The sequence below is a fragment of the Colossoma macropomum genome, unplaced genomic scaffold (genome assembly GCF_904425465.1).
Source record: "Colossoma macropomum unplaced genomic scaffold, Colossoma_macropomum, whole genome shotgun sequence".
In the NCBI taxonomy this organism is placed as follows: domain Eukaryota; kingdom Metazoa; phylum Chordata; class Actinopteri; order Characiformes; family Serrasalmidae; genus Colossoma; species Colossoma macropomum.
Genome location: NW_023494805.1, coordinates 8,045,690 through 8,073,448, shown reverse-complemented (window position 1 = coordinate 8,073,448; position 27,759 = coordinate 8,045,690). Strand labels below are relative to the sequence as shown.

General features: G+C 39.2%; 1 protein-coding gene across 1 annotated transcript in view; it reads right to left on the bottom strand.

Annotated features, from left to right (window-relative positions):
• The window catches only part of dusp22b (dual specificity phosphatase 22b), a 37,452-nt gene extending 17,811 nt beyond the window's left edge, over window positions 1-19,641 (bottom strand). Inside the window, exons 1-4 of the mRNA XM_036597445.1 lie at window positions 19,483-19,641; window positions 15,514-15,547; window positions 15,324-15,406; window positions 4,599-4,648 (exon numbers count right to left, since the gene is read on the bottom strand). Coding sequence (XP_036453338.1) covers window positions 4,599-4,648; window positions 15,324-15,406; window positions 15,514-15,547; window positions 19,483-19,503 — 188 coding nt within the window. The 5' untranslated portion in view covers window positions 19,504-19,641. The remainder of the gene's footprint in view (window positions 1-4,598; window positions 4,649-15,323; window positions 15,407-15,513; window positions 15,548-19,482) is intronic.
• Between the last annotated feature and the right edge of the window lie 8,118 nt (window positions 19,642-27,759).

Genomic DNA, 27,759 nt, shown 5'->3' with positions numbered 1-27,759 from the left:
TACACGTACCTTTCCGTCATAAAGGAATAAAAAAGAAAACAGACAAAAACCTTCACAAAACTATCATAAAACAATGTCTCGGGCATCAGGCAGTGTACGGTAACCACTGCACATAATAACTTTCTGTGAGGGAGCTTTTAGAGGCATTTAACTCTTCAGACGTCTGGTTCCTATCACCACCACTGTGAACAATTCTGACTTGCTACGTTTCTCTAGAATGGAGCATTTTGCATCAAAACCACTCTGTGTATACTCAGTTATGCAGAAATTTTAGAATATCAGTAAAATGACCCGTTTTAATTAATTAATTAACTGATTGATTAATTGATCGATTCACTGATTAATTAATTAATTAATTAATTAAATTAAGAGCCACCAACCCACTCTGAAAGTATGTTTAGTTATGCAACAATTTTAGAAAAGCAGTAAAATTCCCCTTTTAAATAAATAAATAAATGTATAAATAAATCACGTCATCATTCTGTAACTGGCATCAGGCCCGTATCAGGAAATCCCGGCATGATTCGGACCACAGAATAATGCTCAACTTCAAAGGTCTATTGTAACGTTAGCCACTAAGCTGTTATGCTGGGCTGAAAAATTTGATGATGACAAATATGATGTACTTCAGTTCACTTCATAGCCATGGACAGCACGTTGTCTGATACTATCCTCAATCAGCTGAAGCCTAACACTACGTTTAGCATGGTACTGCAGCCTGGCGTGGTGACAGCATCTGTGGTGAACATGCATGATTTTCAGAGAAGAGCTTCAGCGGTTCAGATCGTTTATTTGAAGTGGGAAAAGACAGGCGGACGTTCTGTACTCCTTTATTTTTCGTTGCATAACACTGGGTTCATCTGGACTTTACAATCAGATGTTTGGCGTCCTGACAGACCCGTTTCACTGACCGCCGTGGTGGCAGAATTTTTCAACGATACTTTACCAAAAACAACAAACCGAACGACCACTACCAACATTCACACAGCGTCACACTCCCATAGAACTGTGAGTCGTCCGAATTCTCACAGCACACCGTAAAAAAAAAAGTGATTGGTAGTGGGTTCATTTGCATACTGCAGCCTTCTGCAATATGCACAATGCGAAGGCCTACACTGTGATAAAGACTAACAAACTGATAATATATTATTATTATTATTATTATCCCACACATGTTGTGTGGTGGGCTGGTGGGTGGGTGACAGTGCTGTCTGTGATGTGCGTATCCTCCTGACAGGATCAGGATGAGAAAGTGTCCTGCGTCCAGCTTTGTTAGAGAGAGTGAGTTTCAGATTCCGTGTGGCGAAGGTTTCACACGGCCGGGAGGGGTTTAGAGAGGGTTTGGGAGGTGGGGGAGGTGGTGGGGGTTTTATAAATAGAGATGCAGAGGGGACCAGGCAGAGCAGCAGCACACACAGCTCATAACTTCCTTCCTGAACACACAGAGCCACAAGAGGAAGTGGTGTGTATGCGAGCGTGTGTGTGCATGCATGTTTGTGTGTATGTGTGTGTGTGTATGTGTGTGTGTGTGAGAGTGTGTTTGACTGTGTGTGTGTGTGGCATCCTCTGCAGTTTTCTGTTTCACTGGTTGGGTTTATTGTGTATTTCTTTGTATATACACTATCAGGCCTGTGTAGCAGGACATTTTGGACATTTTGGCTGATGATGATTTGCCAGCTTAATAACTGCAATTTACTATTTATTTGGCATCAACTATTAAAGTAGCCACAAATTTGTTCAATGAGTGTGTTTACATGCACACCAATAATACGATCTTTATCAGGTTTCGGCATGTTATCAGATTATTTAAGTGGTCATACAAACAACATCCTAGATCGGATTAAGGCCAAGAGACCTGGTTTTCAGTTCAGTAATACCCTTACTCTGATTCCTGTTGTTGAAATGTGAATATTGTTGAAGAATCTGAATATTCTTCATCTTCTAAAAGATCTGTATTCATACTGCCACTTAAGTGACTCCATGTTTAACCCCTGAACAGTTCAGGTTTATTTCATACAAAGGCTTATTATTCAGTAATTACAGGGACTTCAATGCAAACTAATGGAGCTATTCTTGAGTTATAGAAGTGTGTAATAAAACTTTAGCTTGTTAAGGGGTTTAAAAAAGTCACAGCATGAAGTCTGAATTCTCTGTTGCGTCCTCCTTCTATGAGTTTAGTGCTGGACTGCAAAGAAGAAACCCAATTATTGCCTGACTCATGTAGACCCTGAGGTTCCCCGTTATCTGATTACCCAAGTGCAAGTAAATGAACTAATGACTGACAAAATCAGATTTCATTCATTAATCGGATTACTAAATGCATGTAAACACACTCACTGTATCACCTATTAACCCTCTGAAGTCAACCGTGTCTCACATATTGTTTAACTGGAACCATTAATGTAGAGACCAAGCAATATGCACAGGTCCTCAAACACTCAGTTAACCGGTATTAAGCCAGTATTCAAACACTGAAATCACTTTTTTGTTACGTTTCATCGCGAGAAGACAGAAAATATCCGATCAGTAATTCAAGGAAAAGCGACATTTTACTCATATTTGTTAGTAAATATATATATATTACACTGTGCTACTCAAACACCAGTTCCTGAACATAATCATGTTGTTGGACATGTTGTTAAGGACAGCGCTGAGAAGGCAGACACGGTGCTGCCTTACTACTCACTAGGTTAACTACTCAATGTTAGCTACGTCCAGAAACAGTGAAAATATACACAGATGAGCAAAAACACCACCACTCACAGATACGCTGTGCGGCTCATGAAGTTCTCCCGGTCAACAATGGTGAGTCCAAGGAGGGACCAACCACAAACAGTGAAGGGACAAACAAATGGACTAAACTGACAGAAGGGCTACCGTCACACAAGTCACAGAAATGTGTGATGGTTATTTGCGTAATTTGGGTATGGGTCTGTTTAGCCCCAGACAGATCAGAGTGTCCACGCTGTCCACCTTCGAAAGAACCTACAATGGGCCCTCAAGTGTCGGAAGAGGGCCTTAGAGCAATGGAAGAAGATCTGAGTCCCATTTTCTTTTACATTATGTGGACGGCCGGCTACATGTGCGCCATTTACCTAGAGAACCGATGGTGCCAGGATGCACTGTGGGAATAAGACAAGCCGGTGGAGGGAATGTGATGTTCTGGAAAATGCTCTGCTGAGAAACCCTGGGTCCAGGCTTTCATGAGGACGTCAATTTGACATGCCACCTACCTAAGCATAATTGCAGACCAAGTACACCCCTTCAAGGTAACGATGGCAGTGGCCTCTTTCAGCAGGATAATGCGCCCTGCCACACTGCACACATTGTTTTGACAATGGTTTGATGAACATGACAAAGAGTTCAAGGTGTTATCCTGTCCTCCAAATTCCCCACATCTCAATCCAATGGAGCATCTATGTGTCCAATCTGCGACGGCTCCATCTCACAAGTAACAGGGCTTAAAGGATCTGCTGCTAATGTCTTGGTGCCAGATACCAGAGGTCTTGTAGAGTCCATGCCTCAGTGTATCGGGGCTGTTTTGGCTGCATGTGGAGGACCAACAGTATATTAGTCATAATGTTTTGGCTCATCAGTGTGATTTTCTGACAAATAACTTGTTGGCAGTTGTCCACTGAGAGAAAATAGCTTTATGTAGAAGATGACAAGCCTTCATCAGCTACAAGTAGGTTGAAGATACATGTATGGAATTATTCTAAAATGATGCTAGTCATATGCAACTTAATAGCTTCTAACTAATTAGTAGGAAGCTGTAAATGTGTCCAGAATGATGAATATAGCTGTAGATGATTTTAAAATGAATAAGAACACTATATAACATTGAGAATGAATCAAATTCATGTCCAGAACTCTTCATATATAAAAGTAACTGAATCTAAAGCCAGTTTATTTGACTGTGTTGGATTCAAAATACCTAAAATATTGAATAGCGCGTTTAAAACATCTTTGGCCATCTAGTTTATAAGAATTAAGGCTGCAATGCATAAGATAAAAGAATAAAAGTGACAAAATTATTAACAAGGGACTTCAAATGATTGAATGGCAATATGTCCACTTCATTAAGTCCACTTCCTTGTTTCTACACTCACTGTCCAGCTCCACTTACCACTTTACAGTTCTACAGTTACAGATTGTAGTCCATCTGTTTCTCTGCATAATTTATTAGTCTCTCTTTATCCTGTTTATCGGTGACCCCTGACAGGACCCCTACAGCACCACAACTGAGCAGGTACTGTTAGCTCTGCAGTAACGACAGCATGGTGTAGAAACAAGGTAGGTATATCTAATAAAGTGGCCAGTGAGTGTATATATATGTATGTGTATATATATATATATATATATATATATATAGCATTAGGCAGCTTCTCTTCTTCAGTACAGTATGTGCCTTTTGGGTGATTTATTGATTCATTTGGTATTTTATCTTTTTTCTGCACCACATTCTGGTTTCTCCCAGGTTGCCAGAGTAACCAGAGCAGCCCGCTGGCGGAGGAGAGGATGATCGGGAACGTTTTTGGCTCTTTTTTTTTAACTGGCGAGAAAACATCGCAGTCAGATGTGGCGCGTGTGCTACTCACAGGTTTTGCGTAGGAAGATCAGCGGCCGGGATGCAGAGATAGGTCATCTCCTAAAAAAAGAGAGAGAGAGAGAGAGAGTGAGAGACAGAGAGAGTGAGAGACAAAGAGAGAGAGTGAGAGACAGAGAGAGAGACAGAGAGAGAGAGAGAGAGAGAGAGAGAGGATGGTTCAGCTTGACCACTTTTGACCATCTAAACACACAAAACTAATTGATCCTGGAAACCTTGTACATTTGAAAACATCACACTGCCTGTCACTTAACCCCTTAAACAGCAGGCTTATCATTCAGACTTATCACTCTTAAGCCTCATTATACAGTAACTATTAAGGCTCACAATGATTTGACTCAGTTACAATTCTTCCTTAAATGACTTGGTGGAATTTAGACAATAAATAACAACACACTAAACTTTTGTTATTTTATTTTTACATTTGAAAATAGACTGAAATTTTTATTTTGGCCTCAAATGAGCATATATTTGACAAAATATTAGATTATAATCATTTCAAATGTTCCAAAGTTGCAGCCGAATCTACTATGCTACAATTTTATACATTATATATATATATATATGTGTGTGTGTGTGTATATATATACACTCAGTAACAACTTTAACTTATTTATTAACTACGACAAAATATCCATAACTACTGTGAAGTTTTCAGTCGCTACCATAAATTAGTAACTACTATACATTATTCAGTAACTACAATTTATTCAGTAAATACTATTAATTATGCAGTAACTACTATGACTTATTCAGCAGCTACTACTACTACTTAATCTGCTGTGAAACTAATATGTAAGCTTTGTAGTTATGAGAGTGAGGAACTGAGGACACACATACAGACCCTTAGAGTTTAAAGCCACGGCTCCTTTAGGTTCTCTCTGATCATGTATGCATGTTTTTACTGGATGGGGTAGTTCACACAGCACACTGAAGCACTGAACACCTAATGCTAATGAGCGTTCCGCTCGCCCACACACTGCTCTCCCCTCGCACACATTCTGCTCCCTCTACACTGCAAACCTCCCAGAATGCACACTGAAATTACAATGAAATTCAAGAGGCAGACTGTTTATGTATGAAAATGGTACAAGCACATAAAATACAAATATGTATAGGCCACTATGAGGGTGTCCATGTTTTCAGGTATAAAAAAGCAATATTGATGCCATATGGTTTGGTTACATAACAGCCATAAGCCTATCCTCTTTGTGCAGGCCCCCTAGTGGCCATTTCGCAGACTCAGTGGAAATCAACTTGGGTGTTTTTAAATATAATCAAATAAATATTTTTTTTTCTGCAACTCTATCAGATTAGCTAGGCCTCTGTGTGTGAAATGTTGTGACTCTGTGTTGAGCTGCTAGCGAGCAATGGGGGGCGAAAGCGGAGGGCTGAGAACCCCCTGCTGTGAAAAACAATTCACGCGTCTCCACACAGAGATAAAATAGACAGCACAACTGTAAATGTACAACCGCCACAGTTAAAAAGACCAAATAAACACAATAAAAACACTTTTATAAATGCTGATTTGCCAGCTCACCTACAAAGACCAAAATCTAGTTTGCTTCCAGTTTTATAAATCATACACATTTCCATCAATTTCAATCATAATTTACTTACTAAACAGGCAGAAACTGCATTTTACGATTACAGTGCAAAGAAGTTACAACTTAACCTGTTAACACCTTCAGTCGGTTCCTCACTCTCATAACTACATAACTTACATTTAAGCCTAATAGCAGTCACTGGATAATTAACAGTAGTCACTGCATTATATATATATATATATACATATATATATATATATATATACATATATATATATATACATACATATATATATATATATATATATATATATATATATATATATATATATAAAAGCCATAAGACAAATAACTGTAGAGTCAGTCTAAAGGTTAAGGGGTTAATGCTCTGGTCACCTACGCTATTTACTCTCTACTGTATGTATAACTGCTTTATTACATCTGAAAATAACAAGAATGCGCAAGCTAGTTTAAGTTAGCACTGTATACTACAAAACAGGTGCTGCACTGAAATTGGCCAATGTCGACAGTGAGTATTATTTTCTTTATATAATTTTCCTTTAAAAACTCTTTTGAAAACTAGGGCTATCAAAGCTAACGCGTTAATAATGCATTAATGCAATATATTTGTAATACCATTTATTTTTTTAAACGCCTTCAAACCATCTGTAGTACTGCAGGCTGAATTCCAGCTGCAGCTCACTGTATGCTGATATGATTCAAACTCAGCTTTCGAACTGCTTTTAAAGTGACACGTTCAGCATTTTCAGCAGACTGCGCTGGACAGTGCTTGTGGAAGCAATATAGATCAACAAGCAACAAAGGCAATAGCAAAGTGGAGCTCCAGTTCCCCTCAAGAACCTTCACTATAACAAGAACCCACAATGTGTATGAACGAGAGGCTGCAATCACAGAGGAGCTGAAAGCCTTGACTGCCTGCTTATATATGTACAATATATATATATATATATATATATATATATATATATATATATATATATATATGACCGTACACATGATTGACTGTACACATGACATGTATCTGATATTTACACTCATTGACTGCATATACATGATGTATTCACTCGTTATATCATATTTGATGTATTTGCTCATTGACGGTGAATATGATATGATATAAATACTCATTGGCTGTATATATGATATATAAACACTCACTAACTGTATATATGATCTATATGATATATACCCTCATTGACTGCATATAGGATACATGACGTATTTACTCAATGACTGTATATATGAAGTATATGATATATACACTCACTGACTATATATATGATATATGATGTATTTACTCATTGACTGTATATATGATGATATGTGTATATACTATATGTATTCATTGACTGAATGTATGTAGTACATTTATATAAATGTATATTGAATGTATATAGTATACAGTATATATAGTATATACATATAATATCCAACATCGTTTACTCCTAATCAGCTTGACATGATACTGGGGATTAAATCTGTGTCGTCTCTAGTTGACTCATTTAATTCACAGAGAGCTCCTACTGTAGTTAGCACAGTGGGGCTTTTCCCAGGGGAACACAGTCTTTGTGTTCTTTGTTTCCGCTATGATAACAGTTAGGCTGCTAACTGTGGAACTGTACCGTATACCAGTGATATGTGCATGTTGGTGTCTGATAAGATGAGGTCTCGGGAGATTTGCCAGTCCACATATGGCGTGACTCAAATACACAAATTCAATTTAAATCACAATCTCAAGACTCAAATGACGTCTCCGACCAATAGCGGTGACCTTGGTGGTCTCTCTAACAGTCAATAAGCAGAGAACTAGAATTGGTGCCGAGAACTCGTGGTCTACTGATGATAAGGCAAAACCTTAGATGGATGTGCCACTGGGCAGCTCAGTATGAGGTACTCTCTGTTTAAAGGAGAATTTTTTTTGTGTAGGAAAATTTGCGTAGAGTTAAATCGTGAAGATGTAAACAAAGCCACTTAGAGTGGTTTGGTGTGAAATGCTCCGTTCTAGAGAAACATACTGAGCCAGAATAGTTCACAGTGGTGGTGATAGGAACCAGACGTCTGAGAAGTTTAATGCCTCTAAAAGCTCAATCACAGAAGGCTATTACATAAGATGGTTATGAATACTCCGCCTAATGCCTGAGACACTGTTTTACAATAATCCTGCAAAAATGTTTTGGCCTAAACAGTTTTCCACTCATGGCGGTGAGGTACATGAAAGGTTTCACAGAGCAAAATAGTACCCAAAAAAATCCAGACTGACCACTATATTACCATCATCAACATACAAAAACTCAGAAGACACATTATGGAAAATAAAAAATAAAATGACTACATTTGCATAGATATCAGGACCCCTGGTTCCCATCACCACCACTGTAAAGATATCAGTCAGTTAGTCTCTCTACAATGAACTATTTCACATCAAACCCCTTTGTTTATATGTCAGCCATTAAATTATACAGAATTTTTGAAAAACAAGTGGAATTACCCTTTCACTCTATAGCAGCAATACAAGCTGGTACGAGTGGATCAGTCACAGCAGTGCTGCTGGAGTTGTTAAACATCTCAGTGTCACTGCTGGACTGAGAATTGTCCACCAACCAAAAATATCCAGCCAACAGCGTCCTGTGGGCAGCACCCTGTGACCACTGATGAAGGACGAGAGGACGACCACCACAAACTGTGCAGCAGCAGATGAGCTATCGTCTCTGACTTTACATCTACAAGGTGGACTGACAAGGTAGGAGTGTCTAATAGAGTGGACAGTGAGTGGACACAGTGTTTAAAAACTCCAGCAGCACTGCTGTGTATGATCCACTCAGACCAGCGCAACACACACTAACACACCACCACCACATCAGTGTTACTGCAGTGCTGAGAATGACCCACTACCAAAACAATACCTGTTCTGTGGTGGTCCTGTGGGGGTCCTGACCTTGGAAGAACAGGGTGAAAGGGGGCTAACAATGTATGCAGAGAAACAGATGGACTACAGTCTGTAACTGTAGAACTACAAAGTGCACCTATACAGTAAGTGGAGCTGATAAAATGGACAGTTACTGTAGATACATGTTAGGAGCACCTAATAAAGTGACCAGTAGGTGTATATTATGTTATTTTATGTTATGTACTTTATTGATCCTGCCTAAGGCTGGGAGCAGCACAGCGTCACCCAAGGGCACAACCAAGTTTTCACAGTCAGTCTTGAGATTTGAACCCCTGACCCACCAGCTAACTCAACACCATCAAGTACTAAAAAATATTGAATAATTCATAGTAGTTACTGAATAATTCATGGTAGTTACTAAATAATTCATAGCAAATACTGAATAATGCATAGTACATACTGAATTGTTCATAGCAATTACTGAATAATTCATATCAGTTATTGAATAATTCATAGCAGTTACTGAATAATTTATAGCAATTACTGAATAATTCATAGCAGTTACTGAATAATTAATATCAGTTACTGAATAATTGATAGCAGTTACTGAATAATTCATAGCAATTACTGAATAATTCATAGCAATTACTGAATAATTCAGATCAGTTACTGAATAATTCATAGCAATTACTGAATAATTCATATCAGTTACTGAATAATTCATAGCAATTACTGAATAATTCATATCAGTTACTGAATAATTCATATCAGTTACTGAATAATTGATAGCAGTTACTGAATAATTGATAGCAGTTACTGAATAATCCATAGTAGTTACTGTATAATTCATAGTAGTTACTAAATAATTCACAGCAAACACTGAATAAGGCATAGTACATACTGAATCGTTCATAGCAATTATTGAATAATTTATAGCAATTACTGAATAATTCATAGCAAATACTGAATAATTCATTGTAAACACTGAATAATTCTCAGCAGTTACTGAATAATTCATAGCAAATACTGAATAATTCATAGCAGCTACTGAATAATTTATAGCAGCTACTGAATTATTCATAGCAAATACTAAATAATTCATAGTATATACTGAATATTTCATATCAATTACTGAATAATTCACAGCAGTTACTAAATAATTCATAGCAGTTATTGAATAATTCATGAAGGTTACTGAATAATTCATAGTAACTACTGAATAATTCACAGAGGAAACTGAATAATGCACAGTGGTTATTGAATAATAAGTCTTAATAATAATAATATCTGAATAATAAACCTGCTGTTATGGTGGTTAAACTGGCAAACAGACAAGCTCATTCGAACAAGCATTCCCAAAGTAAGCTGACACATTTCTCGCCCAAAATAACCCTTGTTGGCACTGCACTTACAGCCTGCTAAGTATGATGCGAGTACATCCTCGGCAGCGCTATCGTGTTACAGCTGACGTAAGGCCAGAGGAACTGTGAGCTCTGCTGCTGGGATAGTTTGTCCTAAACTAGAGAACTGAGTGCACAAATGCATAAAGTGTATGCTGTTCAACACAAAGGGGGAAAACAAGTCTCATTCAGCACAGTATAAGAAGTCTAGCGCCCCTTACTGGCACAAAATGGTGAAAGATTTTTAGTGCCAAGGCTGCATTCATTTTAACCTGGACACAGTCCAGCACAGTTCACTGTTTTACTTTCTTTTACAGCGATAGTTTGTTAAGAACAATCAAAATGGGCAGTAGAGTGACTAGTTTCAGTATAATAGCCTATTTTTGATGACCATCTTAAGCAAAACTGTTCAATTAAATAGTTCATTTTAAAGCCTAGTCATTTTAAAAGGAAAGACTGTGGATCAGTATTGCATCGGCCGGTACTCAAGGTGTCAATATTGGCATTGGAAAGGAAAAAGTGGTATCGTGTCACCTCTAGTTTTTAACTTTAGAAAGTAAAACTACTTCAAATCCATGAAAATGAGTTCCAAATAAGAATGAACCAAAAAAAAAAATATTATATTCCTAAATTACCAAACAAAAATGATGACATTTCTAATTCTGATGTATATATGCATGTATGTATAAAAAGCAGCAGTGGCTTCACAGATGATTATTATTTTTATGTGAAACAACAATTTTGACGCCTGTGTTTCAGTTAAAATGGTATAAAAGTACGTTAAAATTATTTTCAATCAATAAACATAACTTTTTTTGTCAGTTTATCATGAAACGTGCTTTGAAAAATAGGAAGGTCTTGAATGGATCTCAAAAGAAGACTCTTTTTTTCTGATATATTTGGCTGAAATATTATGGCAAATGACTGTGTCAGTGGTGTTACCCATTAAACAGTGAAAATTAAATAAAATAACAGCATGTAAGCATCATTTTTATGTTCTAAATACAGTCTGACTAACACTAAAGCAGCAGTGAAGTATATTTTAGAAAAGCTCAGATGTCATTTTGTCATGATGTTGTTCAATATGACACACTATGTTTTACACTTGAATTAAAGTTAGCATTCATACCCCATTAGACACATCGATGGTGGAACAACCGTTTTATTGAACTTCAAACTTCAAGCTAACAGAATGTAAGACTTTCTCCATTTGGAGTGGGAATTCAGGTGGATACATTTTTAAAAAATCAATTTCTGTCATCCCAAAACGAAATAATCTTAATATGTCCATTAATATCTCTTATTATCATAGATGCAAAAATGAGCGCTTAATTCCAAACCTATTTTACAGTCACTGGTGTTGTATGAATATGGTGTAACACCGGTGACGGTGACTCCAGTGACATTCTGGTTAAAACTGAGGATTCTGTAAATTGGCTGACTCATTGGTGGTCAGGTGACCTTGTGTAACTGTTTACAATCAGTAATAAAAATGATATTTGGCTTTATTTTGACTAAATTTTAATTACCCAGCCATTAAAGCACATAACGCCGGTGACGCATAGAAGTTATGTACTGCCTGATAAACAAGATTATTAATAAATTAATTAAATATAGTGAGAAGTGTGACTTGCCCTCTCATGCTTTGAGACGCTTCCTCTCTGATGAGCCTCAACCCAAAGAAGCAGATTAATAGAGCTGAAAATACTGTGTTAAGTCCTGATAACACCAGTGACCAAAATCTCTGAGACAAATGAATTTTTTAAAATACATATTTTTAAAATGTAGTATAACATTAATGATACAAAAAGTAAACAAGAATCTGTTTTATACAAATTCCTGAGTTAAACCTCTTAAAAATATTGTTTTATATTAAAAATGGTTTCTCAAATGATGACAATTGGTTATGCGATGAGCTGTTTTACAGATGCGGAGTGAATATGAAACAGGATAAAAAAAAGAAAAGTCAGAGAAATCATAAGAGAAATGTGTTATTTAATCTAAGATCAACTGTGTAAATGTACATCCTGACTTTTGCAGCTGTGCCTAATATTTTAAGCATCTTTTTAAGCCCTGCAACCTCTGTGACATGGTTTCCCACTCCAAATGGAGAAGGACCCAATTATTTCCTATTTGAGGCTCACAACTTTAAGGCAGCCAAGTTAAACCAATTATTTTTTACAGTATTTGACTTCTATGTATAAACATGGACCACAGTGTAAGTCATTCAGAGCCAGAAACCATGTAAGCAAGCCTATTTAAGATTACTGGACAACCAGACACAGTTTGAGGAAAGTGAGTGATGCTGAAGTCATGCAGTCTACATGTTTCTTATTGGTGGGGTATAAGCTTTCATTGCTTGTTGGCAACACTGGCCTAGTAGCTCCAGTGTAAAATTAATGAAGCAAACTTCAGACAGCAGACATGTCTTGGCTGATCGAGTACATTTGGGTTAAGGGGGTGGGGGGGGCTGTCTAAATCTGATTCATCGCTAAGCTAATTATCAAATCTTTCTTGCGCTGAACGTGGAGCCGGTAAAGCTCCACTCAGTTCATCTTGTTCAGCTCACAGCTAATAAACTATCTGTTGCTGTGCGTCAGTGACTGCACTGGTGTCCAAACAAAGCTCCACTGTGTTATCCGAGATGCCTATCTGTGTGCCTCGTTCGTCATGAGAGAGACCGTCCACACATGGCAAGAGAACCAGTCGGGCGAGTAGGACAGCAGGGCAGGAGGCGGTCAGGAAAACATGCTTCATACTAGAGGTGCAAAGCTGCATCACGATGCTTCAGTCTGAAGGTGGTGATTCAGCTCCATTGATTTTGGAATGTTAGAACTGATTATGATAATATCTGGTCAATTATCAGCTCATGTTTGGCCAATACATAAAAATAAAGGCTATTTTTAAACATTAAAATCTCAAAAAAGGCTCAGTGTATTGTTTTTATTGGTGTTTCTATTGGGGTCCGGGCTCCTCTACTGTGTCAATTGCTCCTCTAGTCACATTTATGTATTCAATGCACCACTTGTATTTATTTGCTGAGTTTAAAATATTGGAAAAACAAAAAGGCGATATAATTTTTACACAGGCCTCATTTTAAGCTTTATATTTTCCTAATATGTTAAAATCAGCAAATAAACACACACATTTTCTAAGCCGCTTATCCTTCTGGGTCATGTGGTGCTGGAGCCTATCCCAGCTGTCATTGGGCGGAAGGCAGGATACACCCTGGACATGTCACCAGTCCATCACAGGGCAAGCAAATAAACAATAAATGTGTATTAAAATGTGCAGAAGTGTGTTCTCTGTAGAGGATGTGTAACTTATTTCCACTTCCACTTTAAAATACTTCCACAAAATCAATTCCCTTCCAGGCGCCTCTTTTTTATGTATTTAAAATTGAGATCTGCAATGAAAGTGTATGGTGTACCTTGGAACCAATTCAATACACTGGGAGCTCACAAGGTGGCGTCATTCTCTTTTATAAGAAATTACTTGAAAGCTCAAATAAACCAGTAAAAATTCTGTCTGCGTGGGAGAGAGAGGCTGGGATTCTGCCCTAAATAGGAAAGAGTGTGGTCCAATCTCTGTATCACCTCAAAAAAATCCAGCACATGTACTCATTCACTTCAAGCGTATTCACAGAATGTACTGTACACCATATAAACGGTATTTAATGTATCGTGAGTCAGATCCTAGTTGTAAGATATGCAAGAATAATTCTAAAGGTACTTCGCTTCACATGGTTTGGGATCTCCTGGTTGTTTTATCTTTTTAGGATGATGTAATCTGTGAGTTAAGCAATTTTACAAAAATAACTCTTGACTTAGAACCTTGTTTACTACTGTTAAATGATTCATGCTACCAATTTTCTTCAACTCAGAAGAGGCTTCACATCTGCAAAAAAAAACATACCGCAGATATGGTTTACACTTGATTTTAATTTAAAATAATTATGGATTGTTTCTTTTTACAATACAGCCTGCCTAGAATGGAGTACTGCAAGGATCAACAGAGCAAAACAGTCTACTGGTTTGGTGTAATCCAGACTAGAAATAATCCAACTAGGCTGGAAAAACAGGCTGTTTCAAAATCACTATTTCTGTGATGTCACAAAAACCAACACATTTCCATATATTTGCCTATTCAGCCTAAAGCAGTGTAGCCTCACCCACTCACACTGAAGCTGAAGTAGAGCTTCAGCCAGGACTGCTTTTTGAATGAAGCACAACACATGGCAGCCAATCAGAACAGAGCTCATTTACATACACTCACTAAGCATTTTATTCAGTACACCTCTATGTATCTACATTCACAGTACATTTGCTCCACTTACCACATAAGAGCACTTTGTAGTTCTACAATTACAGACTGTAGTCCATCTGTTTCTCTGCATACTTTGTTAGCCCCCTTTTACCCTGTTCTTCAGTGGTCAGGACCCCCACAGGACCACCACAGAGTAGGTATTATTTGGGTGGTGGGTCATTCTCAGTACTGCAGTGACACTAACATGGCAGTGGTGTGTTAGCGTGTGTTGTGCTGGTATGAGTGGATCAGACACAGCAGTGCTGCTGGAGTTTTTAAACACTGTGTCCACTCACTGTCCACTCTATTAGACACTCCTACCTTGTCAGTCCACCTTGTAGATGTAAAGTCAGAGACAGTAGCTCATCTGCTGCTGCACAGTTTGTGTTGGTCATCCTCTAGTCCTTCATCAGTGGTCACAGGACGCTGCCCACAGGACGCTGTTGGCTGGATATTTTTGGTTGGTGGACTATTCTCAGTCCAGCAGCGACACTGAGGTGTTTAAAAACTCCAGCACTTGGAAACTTCAGACACAAACAGAGAGTGTTCAGCGTTACCTGTAAAATTGGGGCAGCTGTGTCGTGGATGGACAGGATGTGAGTGATGTTGTTTCTCGCCAGCTGCTCCCTGTCTCTGGCATCTAAACAGGGAAATAGAGAACAAAAGAGAAGGACACCTGCTGTCGGTGGTCTTTAAGCGCATTTTCTAAATAGTTCCACTTTATATGTCTGTATATGTTTTCCTTACCTTTGAAATTGCCCAGGTAGAGATCAGGCAGGACCTATAAGACAAATTAACCAAAGTCATGACTGTTTAACTCCTGAGTGATAGTGTCTCTGGGCATAATTTATCCTCTAGATTAAAACATCCAAGTCTACCTTGTCTGAAACCTACCAGACGCCTTATTTCTTGTAAGTTGTGTATTTAGTAAAGGTGCACCAATTTTCTGGCCAATCTTTATTAGGCAGTCTTATTTTTTAACCTGAGGCTCACACTAGGGTGGCACGGTCTTGCTCACAGCAAGAAGGGCCTGGGTTCGAATCTCCGGCCGGGTGACCGAAGCCCTTTCTGTACGGAGTCTGCGTGTCTCCCCGTGTCTGTGTGGGTTTCCTCCGGGTGCTCCTGTTTCCTCCCACAGTCCAAAGACATGCAGTCAGGCCAATCTGACACACTAAATTGCCCCTAGGTGTGAATATATGCGTTTGTGTCTCTATCCTGCGATGGACTGGCGACCTGTCTAAGGTGTTTCCTGCCTCCTGCCCGATGATCGCTAGGACAGACTCCAGCTCCCCCCACAACCCAGGAGGATAAGCAGCTTTGATAATGTGTGTGTGTGTCTGACCACGCTGTGTGGTCTAATTAAATACATAAATCACACTAATACCAGTTGCCATCAAAATAACATTATTTGCTCTCAAACATTTTAAACTTAAATAACATGCATCAATCAAAATGTACCACTGAAAGTAAGAGGCGAGTGGCTGTTTAGCACAATGAATCATACATATTTATGCCACATCACTGCGGTGCAGGTGTAGCAGCAGCACTCACATACAGCACTTACAGTGCAATTACAAGCTCATGTTATTTACATCAAAAAATTGCAACACAGATCGATCCATATCAAAATAATGATTGTATTCTATAATGCGGGAGATTATTGTCTTAGATCAGGGGCGTCAAACTCAACCACTAAAGGGGCCACATTAAAAGAAATCTCAACAAATCTGTGGAGCAGAGAAAAAAAAAACATTTTTATTTCAATTTTAATTAGTGTAGTGCTAGAACCCAAACTGGCCACTGTTTATTCAATATACGCAAAAACAGCAGTAAAATATAAGCACTTGTAGTAGACAAGGGGTCATTAAGACTAGGGGTCAGTTTCTGAGCTGCTGAGCTGACGCTAAGCGTTCATATTGGCTGAACTGCAGCTGAACTGCAGTTAGTTGTGTGGTGATACGACTGTGTGTGGAACTGTGTAGAATTGTGTAGAACTGAGGTGTAACTGCCGTCCCACAGGCTGTTGTTGAAGTAGGAGAGTCAGAGCGCACATTACGTTGCAGTGCATGCTGGGGACTGTAGTTCAGTGCATTGTGAAACGACCTAATATTAATAGAAAATTAAAATACTTAAAATTAATTAAAATACCGTGTCGTAGAGCTGATCTGGCCCGCGGGCCTTGTGTTTGACACACGGGTCTTTGGCGATTTTAAAACCTTTCACAGCAACCTGCTTGTGTTTTAGGGACACAGCCCAACACAGCCCCAACAGTTGTCGAGGGAAGCGATCTGGCTCAGCGTTAATTTGAACAGTCTACGGCTCCTGAAGATGAACATATTTATATGTATTTGATCTATATAAATAAAGCATAAAAATACAAACTCCATGCTAAAAGAAGCACCCGGGGGTCTTTACTACGGTCAGATTATTTCATTGTAAGTTCAGAATTTTTTATTTTTTATTATTTTTAGCAGTTGTGGTTAAACTCATCTGGAAATCTAGGGGTGCTGCCACACCAGAAGCACTATTACTTTTCATGTGCATCCGTGTCCGGAGTGCAATACATACGTCATCAAATATCAGTGTGAAATATCAGACAAATCTGAACATCTGAGTAGTGAGGTGAGGCAGAGCGGAGCAGTTCTGCTGTGTGAGTTAGAGGAGGACCGGGCTGGAGTGAGTCTGTGTAACGGGGCATATTTTTAGATTGGTGAACTGGAGTGACTCTCATCACCCGACACTGATAAGAAAGCAATGGAACGATGGAAAGCTCTCTCTCTCTCTCTCTCTCTCTCTCCCTCTCCCTCTCTCTTTGAAGGTTTTCATGTCACTGAACTGTCTAGTAATAATGATAGTAACAATAAGTGAAGTCTACTGAACTCTCTCAAACCCTCTCTCTCTCTCCCTCCCTCCCTCCCTCCATCTCATTCATTGCATTCTCTACATAAAATCTCTCTCCTCATCTCTTTTTCTGTTCTCTACATCGTCTCTTTCACATACACTTTAACTCTCTTACTTAATCTATATGTACTCTACATCTCTCTCTTTCTTTCCCTGTATTCATTCTCTCCAATCTCTCTCCCTGCACAGTCTCTCTTCTTTCTCACTCCCTCCTCACTCTCTCCAATCTCTCTCTCTCTCTCCTCATTCTTTCCAATCTCTCTCTCTCCTCATTCTTTCCAATCTCTCTCTCCAATCTCTCTCTCCAATCTCTCAATCTCTCTCCTCACTCTCTCTGATCTCTCTCTCCAATCTCTCTTTCTCTCCAATCTCTCATCTCTCTCCTCACTCTCTCCAATCTCTCTCTCTCTCCTCACTCTCTCCAATCTCTCACTCTTTCTCTCCAATCTCCCAGTCTCTCTCTCTTCACTCTCTCTCCAATCTCTCACTCTCTCTGCAATCTCTCTCTCCTCATTCTTTCCAATCTCTCACTCTCTCCAATCTCTCTCTCCAATCTCTCACTCTCTCAATCTCTCTCTCCTCACGCTCACTCTTTTCCTCCTCACTCTCTCCAATCCCTCACTCTTTCTCTCCAATCTCCGTCTCTCTCTCCTCACTCTCTCTCCAATCTCTCCCTCTCTGCAATCTCTCTCTACTCATTCTTTCCAATCTCTCACTCTTTCTCTCCAATCTCTCAATCTCTCTCTCATCACTCTCTTTAATCTCTCACTCTTCCTCTCCTCACTCTCTCCAATCTCTCACTTTCTCTCCAATCTCCCAGTCTCTCTCTCCTCACTCTTTCTCTTCAATCTCTCCTTTCTCCAATCTCTCACTCTTTCTCTCCAATCTCTCACTCTTTCTCTCTCCTCACTTTCTCCAATCTCTCACTCGTTCTCTCCGCTCTCTCCAATCTCTCACTTTCTCTCTCCTCACTCTCTCCAATCTCTCTCTCTTTCTCTCCTCACTCTCTCTCTCCAATCTCTCACTTTCTCTCCTCTCTCCAATCTCTCACTCTTTCTCTCCAATCTCCCAGTCTCTCTCTCCTCACTCTCTCCAATCTCTCACTTTCTCTCTCCTCACTCTCTCCAATCTCTCTCTCTTTCTCTCCTCACTCTGTCTCTCTCCAATCTCTCACTTTCTCTCCTCTCTCTCCAATCTCTCACTCTTTCTCTCCAATCTCCCAGTCTCTCTCTCCTCACTCTCTCTATCTCTCTCCTCAATCACTCTCTTTCTCTCCTCATATACACATTCTCTCACTCTATATATACATTCCGCTTGTCTAAAAGCTCTTTAATGTATGTCTAGTTTATGTTCAGTTTATTTGCCTGGTTAAACAGTCGCCCGTGTGCGCAGTGAAACGTAATTAGTACATTTCTAATTAACTGCGTTTAATGACAGCAGATCAGGCTCCCATCACTCGCCTTAACTCCCTCAGAGAGCGAGAGAGAGAGAGAGAGAGAGAGAGAGAGAGAGAGAGAGAGAGAGAGAGAGAGAGAGACCCGTCTGCCTACACAGGGGCATCACTGTGGGTGTTTCACAAAACAACCCTCAATATACTCAACTACAGCAACGACAGCGAGGAATTACTAAACTGACATTAATACCCGTCAGAATTCTCGGATAAAACAGCGTAACTAGGAGAGGAGAGCTGACTGCAGCCACTCTCAGCATGTCTGACACTCCTAACTTTCACATTCTCCTCTTTCTCCTCGCCGCAGCGCTGCTCTCGGGTTGTGTGCTGGAAGTTGTCAGACCGTCTGAACGTGCTCGGTTTACCTTGTTGATTCCGTTCCCCATGACCACAACGTCCACTCAGACCGGTCAGCCTTCCCGCACGACTCCCGCTGGGCTGCAACTAGTGGGCAGTTTGATTACTCCGAGTCCGATTAAACTAGATTTGCCTGCGCTGTGACCAAAACGCTGCTGCGCATGCGCACAGCTGGAACGTACAAGGGAAATGTAGTTTTCTCACTGCCCCCATGTGGCTGATCTCAGAGCAGTTCTCGAATCTCCTTCTGATGCTTCAGAGTTAAAGTCTTGATAGAAAATCTGTCCCCAAATCAGAAGGAAACTTTGAAGCTTTGGGAGGGGCTATTCTTAAAGCGACAGTACACCACTTTTACCACATACATATGGCAAATTAATGAAAAGTAAGGACTGCTAAAAAAGAGAGAACAAAAACAGGTAATAAAAGGTCCTCAGCCATAATGTTTGTATTAAATTGGGTTAGAAGTTGATGCTCAAAGTCTGTCATTCACAAAATCACAAAACTGCTAAATTAAAGGAGAAAATAGTCTATTTTAAAGGGCCCATATAATACTTTTCCTTATTTTTCTTCCGCTTATGATGTCTGTGTGGTTTTATTCAATTATATAAATTATTTTTATATGACCTGTCTTTACCTCTTAGAATTAAACAGACTGTTTTTGTTACTGAGCCTTAAGACTGACATATGTAAAGAAGCTCTGTTCTGATTGGCTGACCTGTACTGCGTCCCATTTAAAAGGCTGAAACGCTGCTTATAACTTCAATGTGAATGACCAAGGTTAAATTGCTAAGCTGATATATATATATATATATATATATATATATATATATATATATATATATATATATATAAGAACATAATAAAACATTGTCCTGTGGGCAGCATGCTATATTTATAACAAAACCTTGTATCTTCATTTTTGTCGTTTTTCAGTTTTTGACATAATTTGAAAATGCCTGTTGTCCTTTACATTGTGTGTAAATTTCATAATAAACAAACCAAAAGAAACGGCCCAAAATTAATTGGAAAAATGTCTGGGTCCATTGACTTACATTAAAAGTAAAGTAGGTTTTTTCCTTCTGCTGTAAAATTATCAATTTTGAGACACAAGGTTTTCTTCCAAAAATAGCAATATATATCAAAGACAAATTTCATGCATTCTCAATTTCTTTCAAGCACTCTTACTGTGTATGTATGTTCAAGTATGTTTTTTCCTTCTCCTGTAAAGTTACCAGTTTTACAGCCTAAAACATTGTTCATTTTCATTATATTACAGTCTTAGTCCAACTTTTGCATTGTAATTGTAAGCCATGGTAATGTTACTCTCTTTCTTCTCTAACAGTTATTCGGAATCACCACCTAAAGTCTCCACAATATAAACAAAACAACATACGTCCATTTTTGTTGTTAAATAAAAACCCAGTAATCTAATAATGTAAGTACAAAGAAACAAAAATACACCAAACTGCTCTAACACCCTGTTTAAAGAGGAGAAAAAGGGGTAAATAAAACAAATGGCAGCGAAGCAGAGTGGAGTGAAGAGTGCTAGGCTGGTCTGGAGAGGCGACCTCCAGGACATATCAGAGGGCAGAGAGCCCCGAACGTCTCCTTTCGTACTGGCTTAGCAACCTCTAATGTACAAGAGGGCGCCCCCGTGTGGCCAATCACATATCTGCACATAATGCAACAAAACAGGGAAAACACACAAAACAGACACACAGAGAGACCATTATGATGGGGGTTGTAACAGTAGCTACCTTGAACAGGTACCTAAAACCTGGACCCTTATTGGATTGGACCCTAGTAGCATTTAGCTGTTCTTGCATTTTAGCTGCAGGTGTTGGGTCCTCCTGACCTTGTTTGGTCCTCATTAAGGCCACTTGGTGCTCTTGAGGTTGATGCTGTTGGCCTCAGCGTTTACAAAGTCGCAAGGTTCTTGCGTTCCTTTATACTGAGGAAGGTTACTGTTTTTATAGTAAACAAGGGGCTTTACTTTGATCAGTAACTCCAAATAAAAATGAATTTGATACACACTTAAAATGATGATTATTCAAGAGTTCTATAGTAAAGAATATGGTTCTATATAGAACTATGAACACTCAAAGAACGAATAAAGGGTTTTTTTTGCATCGTTACATGGTTTTTCAGATTGATGGAAAATGTGCTGTAGACGATTCTATCTAGAACCTTTTTGAAAATGGTTCTTCTATTGTTACGATGTCAAGTCTGTAACACTAGAAGAACCCTTTTGGTTTCTATATAGAACACTTTTTGAAAAGGTTCTGTATAGAGCCATATAAAACACATAGTCCATCAATCTGAAGAAACATTTAACAATGCAAAGAACCCTTTAATCATGCAAGGGGTTCTTTGAGTGTTCAAGGCTATATATAGAACCAATTTCTTTACTGTAGAACCCTTGAAGAACCTTCTTTTTTAAGTGTGTAGTTAACAGTCTACACCAGGGGTTCTTAACCTGGGGGTTGCAAGAGTAGTGCAACAAGACATATAACTTATTAAGCATGTGCTGCAGAATGGCTCCACCTACAGGCCATGGAAGACAAGATAATGTCAGTTGTGAATTTCTACTGGGTGAGCTTGTTTCTCAGGAAGGGTTTTGATTGGGTGCCAAACCTAAAGCACCATTTCAGCGGCAGGCTAAAGATTTGTGGATTGCAGGTCAATCAATACATTAATGAAAGCAATGAATTTAAACAGAGAACATAAAAACCAATACACACACATACACACATCGGTCAGGCATACCATTATGACCACCTCCTTGTTTCTATGCTCATTGTCCATTTTATCAGCTCCACTTACTATATAGGTGCACTTTGTAGTTCTACAGTTACAGACTGTAGTCCAAAGACCCCTTTTACCCTGTTCTTCAGTGGTCAGGACCCCCATGGACCCTCACAGAGCAGGTACTATTTGGGTGGTGGATCATTCTCAGCACTGCAGTAACACTGACATGGTGGTGGTGTGTTATTGTGTGTTGTGCTGGTCTGAGTGGATCAGACACAGCAGTGCTGCTGGAGTTTTTAAACACCTCAGTGTCACTGCTGGACTGAGAATAGTCCACCAACCAAAAACATCCAGCCAGCAGCGTCCTGTGGACAGCGTCCTTTGACCACTGATGAAGGACTAGAGCAGGGGTGCACAGCTCTGGTCCTGGAGGGCCGGTGTCCAGCACAGTTTGGAGGTTTCCCTGCTCAAACACACCCACTTGGAGCAGGTATATCACCAAACTGTGCTGGACACCGGCCCTCCAGGACCGGAGTTGTGCACCCTTGGACTAGAGGATGACCAACACAAACTGTGCAGCAGCAGATGAGCTATCGTCTCTGACTTTACATCTATAAGGTGGACTGACAAGGTAGGAGTGTCTAATAGAGTGGACAGTGAGTGGACAGTGTTAAAAACTCCAGCAGCACTGCTGTGTCTGATCCACTCGCACCAGCACAACACACACTAACAAACCACCATCACGTCAGTGTTACTGCAGTGCTGAGAATGATCCACCACCCAAATAGTACCTGCTCTGTGAGGGTCTATGGGGGTCCTGACCACTGAAGAACAGGGTAAAAGGGGTCTTTGGACTACAGTCTGTAACTGTAGAACTACAAAGTGCACCTATATAGTAAGTGGAGCTGATAAAATGGACAATGAGCGTAGAAACAAGGAGGTGGTCATAATGTTACGCCTGATCGGTTTATATACACAATTTGTATTTCTAAAGACAAATTTGATGCATTCTCTATTTCTTTCAAGCACTCTTAGTGCGAAGGCGGGTCTAGCTGTGGGCTGTTTATGTGTGTAGAACAGGTAGAACTGTGAATCAACTGGAGCTATAGGAGCTAAAAGAGTGCAGACATGAACGGAGGCTTATACCGAGCTGTTAGAGAACACTCTACTAATGTATGGCAAAGCTGTGGCCAATAACAGCTAGTTAATAAAGCACCATGACCATAAGCAAATGCTAAGTCTTTTTTAATAGCAGTGAATGCTACAACAGATACTGTGAAGTAAGAACAGTGCCTGTGCTGCAAATACAAAGGAAATAAGTTACTTTAGGGCGCTATTACCTCCCACGCTTCATTTTATTCTATGCTTCTTCTTGTGGTCAGAGGCCATCCAAGACCCCTGGCTCTAAGAGGCCCCTGGGCACTGGCCCTAATTTTGCATGTTTGTCACACTTAAATGTTTCAGATCACCAAACAAATTTAAATATTAGACAAAGATAACACAAGTAAACACAAAATGCAGTTTATAAATGAAGGTCTTTATTATTAAGGGAAAACGAAATCCAAGCCTACAGGGCCCTGTATGAAAAAGTGATTTCAATCAAGCAATCACTTAAATAGGACCTGCCTGACAAAGTGAAGTAGAGCAAAAGATCCTCAAAAGCTACACATCATGCTGCGATCCAGTGACATTCAGGAACAAATGAGAAACAAAGTAATTGAGATCTATCAGTCTGGAAAAGGTTATAAAGCCATTTCTAAAGCTTTGGGACTCCAGTGAACCACAGTGAGAGCCATTATCCACAAACGGAACAGTGGTGAAGCTTCCCAGGAGTGGCCGGACGACCAAAATTACCCCAAGAGCACAGCAACGACTCATCCAAGAGGTCACAAAAGACCCCACAACAACATCCAAAGAACTGCAGGCCTCACTTGCCTCAGTTAAGGTCAGTGTTCATGACTCCACCATAAGAAAGAGACTGGACAAAAATGGCCCGCATGGCAGAGTTCCAAGACAAAAACCACTGCTGAGCAAAAAGAACATAAAGGCTCGTCTCAGTTTTGCCAGAAAACATCTTGATGATCCCCAAGACTTTTGGGAGAATACTCTGTGGACTGACGAGACAAAAGTTGAATTTTTTGGAAGGTGTATGTCCCGTTACATCTGGCGTAGAAGTAACACAGAAAAGGAACATCATACCAACAGTAAAATATGGTGGTGGTAGTGTGATGGTCTGGGGCTGTTTTGCTGCTTCAGGACCTGGAAGACTTGCTGTGGTAAATGGAACCATGAATTCTACTGTCTACCAAAAAATCCTGAAGGAGAATATCCGGCCATTATGTTCGTGACCTCAAGCTGAAGCGCACTTGGGTTCTGCAGCAGGACAATGATCCAAATCACACCAGCAATTCCACCTCTGAATGGCTTAAGAAAAACAAAATTAAGACTTTGGAGTGGCCTAGTTAAAGTCCTGACCTGAAACTGATTGAGATGCTGTGGCATGACCTTAAAAAGGCGGTTCATGCTCGTAAGCCCTCCAATGTGGCTGAATTACAACAATTCTGCGAAGATGAGTGGGCCGAAACTCCTCCACAGTGCTGTAAAAGACTCATTGCCAGTTAACGCAAACGCTTGATTGCAGTTGTTGCTGCTACGGGTGGCCCAACCAGTTATTAGGTTTAGGGGGCAATCACTTTTTCACACAGGGCCCTGTAGGTTTGGATTTTTTTTCCCTTAATAATAAAGACCTTCATTTATAAACTGCATTTTGTGTTTACTTGTGTTATCTTTGTCTAATATTTAAATTTGTTTGGTGATCTGAAACATTTAAGTGTGACAAACATGCAAAAGAATAAGAAGTCAGGAAGGGGGTAAACACTTTTTCACACCACTGTATGTAATATGTAGTAATATGCAATGTTTGAACTCCTTTAGTCAGGGAACATAACTGTACCATAATCCATTGAAGTTATATTGTCTAAGTTGTACTGACTCCACACACCCCGTCTCGTCTCCAGGCTTTTATTTTACTGTTCTGTTTTAAAACATTCGGTTATGAAAAGGTGCAAATACGAACTTTTCACCTGGAAAAACTTACACAGTTGGACCTTAAAACCACTGTTGTACCTTTGAGGGAACATTTACATTGTTTGTATCTTGATGAACAAAACAGAACCTTTATTTCTAACAGTGTACATAGTGAACTTCATAGGTCTAAAAATCATGGCTCCTGCTCCCAAACAGTGCATGTTATAACTCACACAGTGCACTACATAGGGAGTAGGGAGTAATTTGGGATTCAGCTGGCGACCTAGTCTACTTTACATACCAATAAAAGTACAGTATCTCATAATTATTACTTTAGTCACTAATTTAGGTCCAGAATAAAAAACTCTATTTTAGATAATACATGAAATATTTCATTTTCAATGTAGAAGAACTTCAATTAAACTAAATGGAATAGAACAGAAGGGAAAGTTTGTCAATAAACTTAAAGTTGGCTTAACAAAGCCGTTGCTATGAAATCCCAGGAGGTTTATAAGGTGTTGCTAAGTTTTCCAAGGTGGTTGCTAAGATGCTTCTAGGCCATTGCTATGGTATCCCAGGTGGTTGCTAAGGTGTCGCTTGGCCATTGCTTTGGCATCCCAGGTAGTTGCTAATATATGTGTATATACACAAATCAGGCATACCATTATGACCACCCCCTTGTTTCTATGCTCATTGTCCATTTTATCAGCTCCACTTACTATATAGGTGCACTTTGTAGTTCTACAGTTACAGACTGTAGTCCATCTGTTTCTCTGCATACTTTGTTAGCCCCCTTTTACCCTGTTCTTCAGTGGTCAGGACCCCCATGGGCCCACACAGAGCAGGTACTACTTGGGTGGTGGATCATTCTCAGCACTGCAGTAACACTGACGTGGTGGTGGTGTGTTAGCGTGTGTTGTGCTGGTCTGAGTGGATCAGACACAGCAGTGCTGCTGGAGTTTTTAAACACTCCACTCACTGTCCACTCTATTACAGCTGCCCACAGGACGCTGTTGGCTGGATATTTTTGGTTGTTGGACTATTTTCAGTCCAGCAGTGACACTGAGGTGTTTAAAAAGACTTTGACCCACAAAAATGGTTCATAAATAAATAAATAAAACCAAATAATAAAACAAAAAATAGTAAGTTTGTTTGTCATGCTATGAGTTTCCATTGCTGGTAGTTACACTATCATTTAAAAGTTCAGATTCACTTGTCATGTTAATCAGTGTATTAATATACAATAGTTTTGATACAATGCAGATTAAATGTCATAAACTACTTGCCAGAAGGTATTTTAATATGTTTTATTCCATATTTAAGGTTTTGAATGGGTGCTTAAAATAAACCTCTACTCCTCTATTTACAATATTAAACAATATATGTTAATAAATAAATGGCATCGAAATGATATAATATAAAGAAGTCATCTACCTGGAGATTTGATCATCATAGTCACTCTGGAATTTAATGAAAACTTCACTGCTGTTGTTTTGCAGCTCTCTAATCTGTAAGTCTGCCATGAAAGCACATCCAGTTACAAAGAGTCTTATCAGTGCGAGATTCAGCCAAACAGAGTTTATTCATCTAAAGAGGAGCTCAACCTCACACAGAGTACAGCATGATGGGGCCAATACCCAATGAAGATCGATGATACAGTTCATTCATCCACCTATAAACCTAGAGGGCGTGAGCTACTCAAGAAGTTACCCTCCAAGAGTTTTTCTTTTAAGGAGTGTCGCGATTATGTAACAGGATGCCTCACATGACGTTACAGAGACTCGACGCTCTTGTGCCAGAATGCAAAAAAACTCAAAAACCACAACTAGAGGTTTTATAGAGTTTTACACTTGTACAGAACTGAACCAAAGCCACAGTAAAGAAAAATCACTCTAAAGAAGCATGAACATGATCAAAATCTACAGAGCCCATATTATTTATTTATTAATTTATTTATTTATTCAATCATTTCAATCCAATAAATTCATTGATTATTAACCTATTTATTTTTTCCATATATTTCTATTTGGAACTAGAACATGTAAGTGAGCTGAGTGGCTGGTAGATGAAGTGTACAGTACAGAATTGAAAGGCTGAGTTAGAGTTAGAGTGTATGAGCTACTCAGAAGTTTTCCTTTTAAGGAGTGTCGCGATTACGTAACAGCATGCCTCACATGACATTACAGAGACTCATCGCTCTTGTGCCAGAATGCAAAAAACCACAACTAGAGGTTTTGTAGAGTTTTACACTCATACAGAACTGAAACAAAGCCAGAGTAAGGGGCACATTCTTATTATTTATTTATTTGTTTGTTTGTTTCTGCATTTATTTAAATTATAAACTGATTCATATTCCTGATGTTTTCATTAAAGTACTAAGTATATTAATAATAGGCCTAGTAAAAACAAAAGTAATATAGTCTAATAACAACGGCAGTATAAGTGCACACTATTAGCAGCAGTATTAACCCCTTAATAATAATTTTAATAAATATTACGGAGAATGAAAA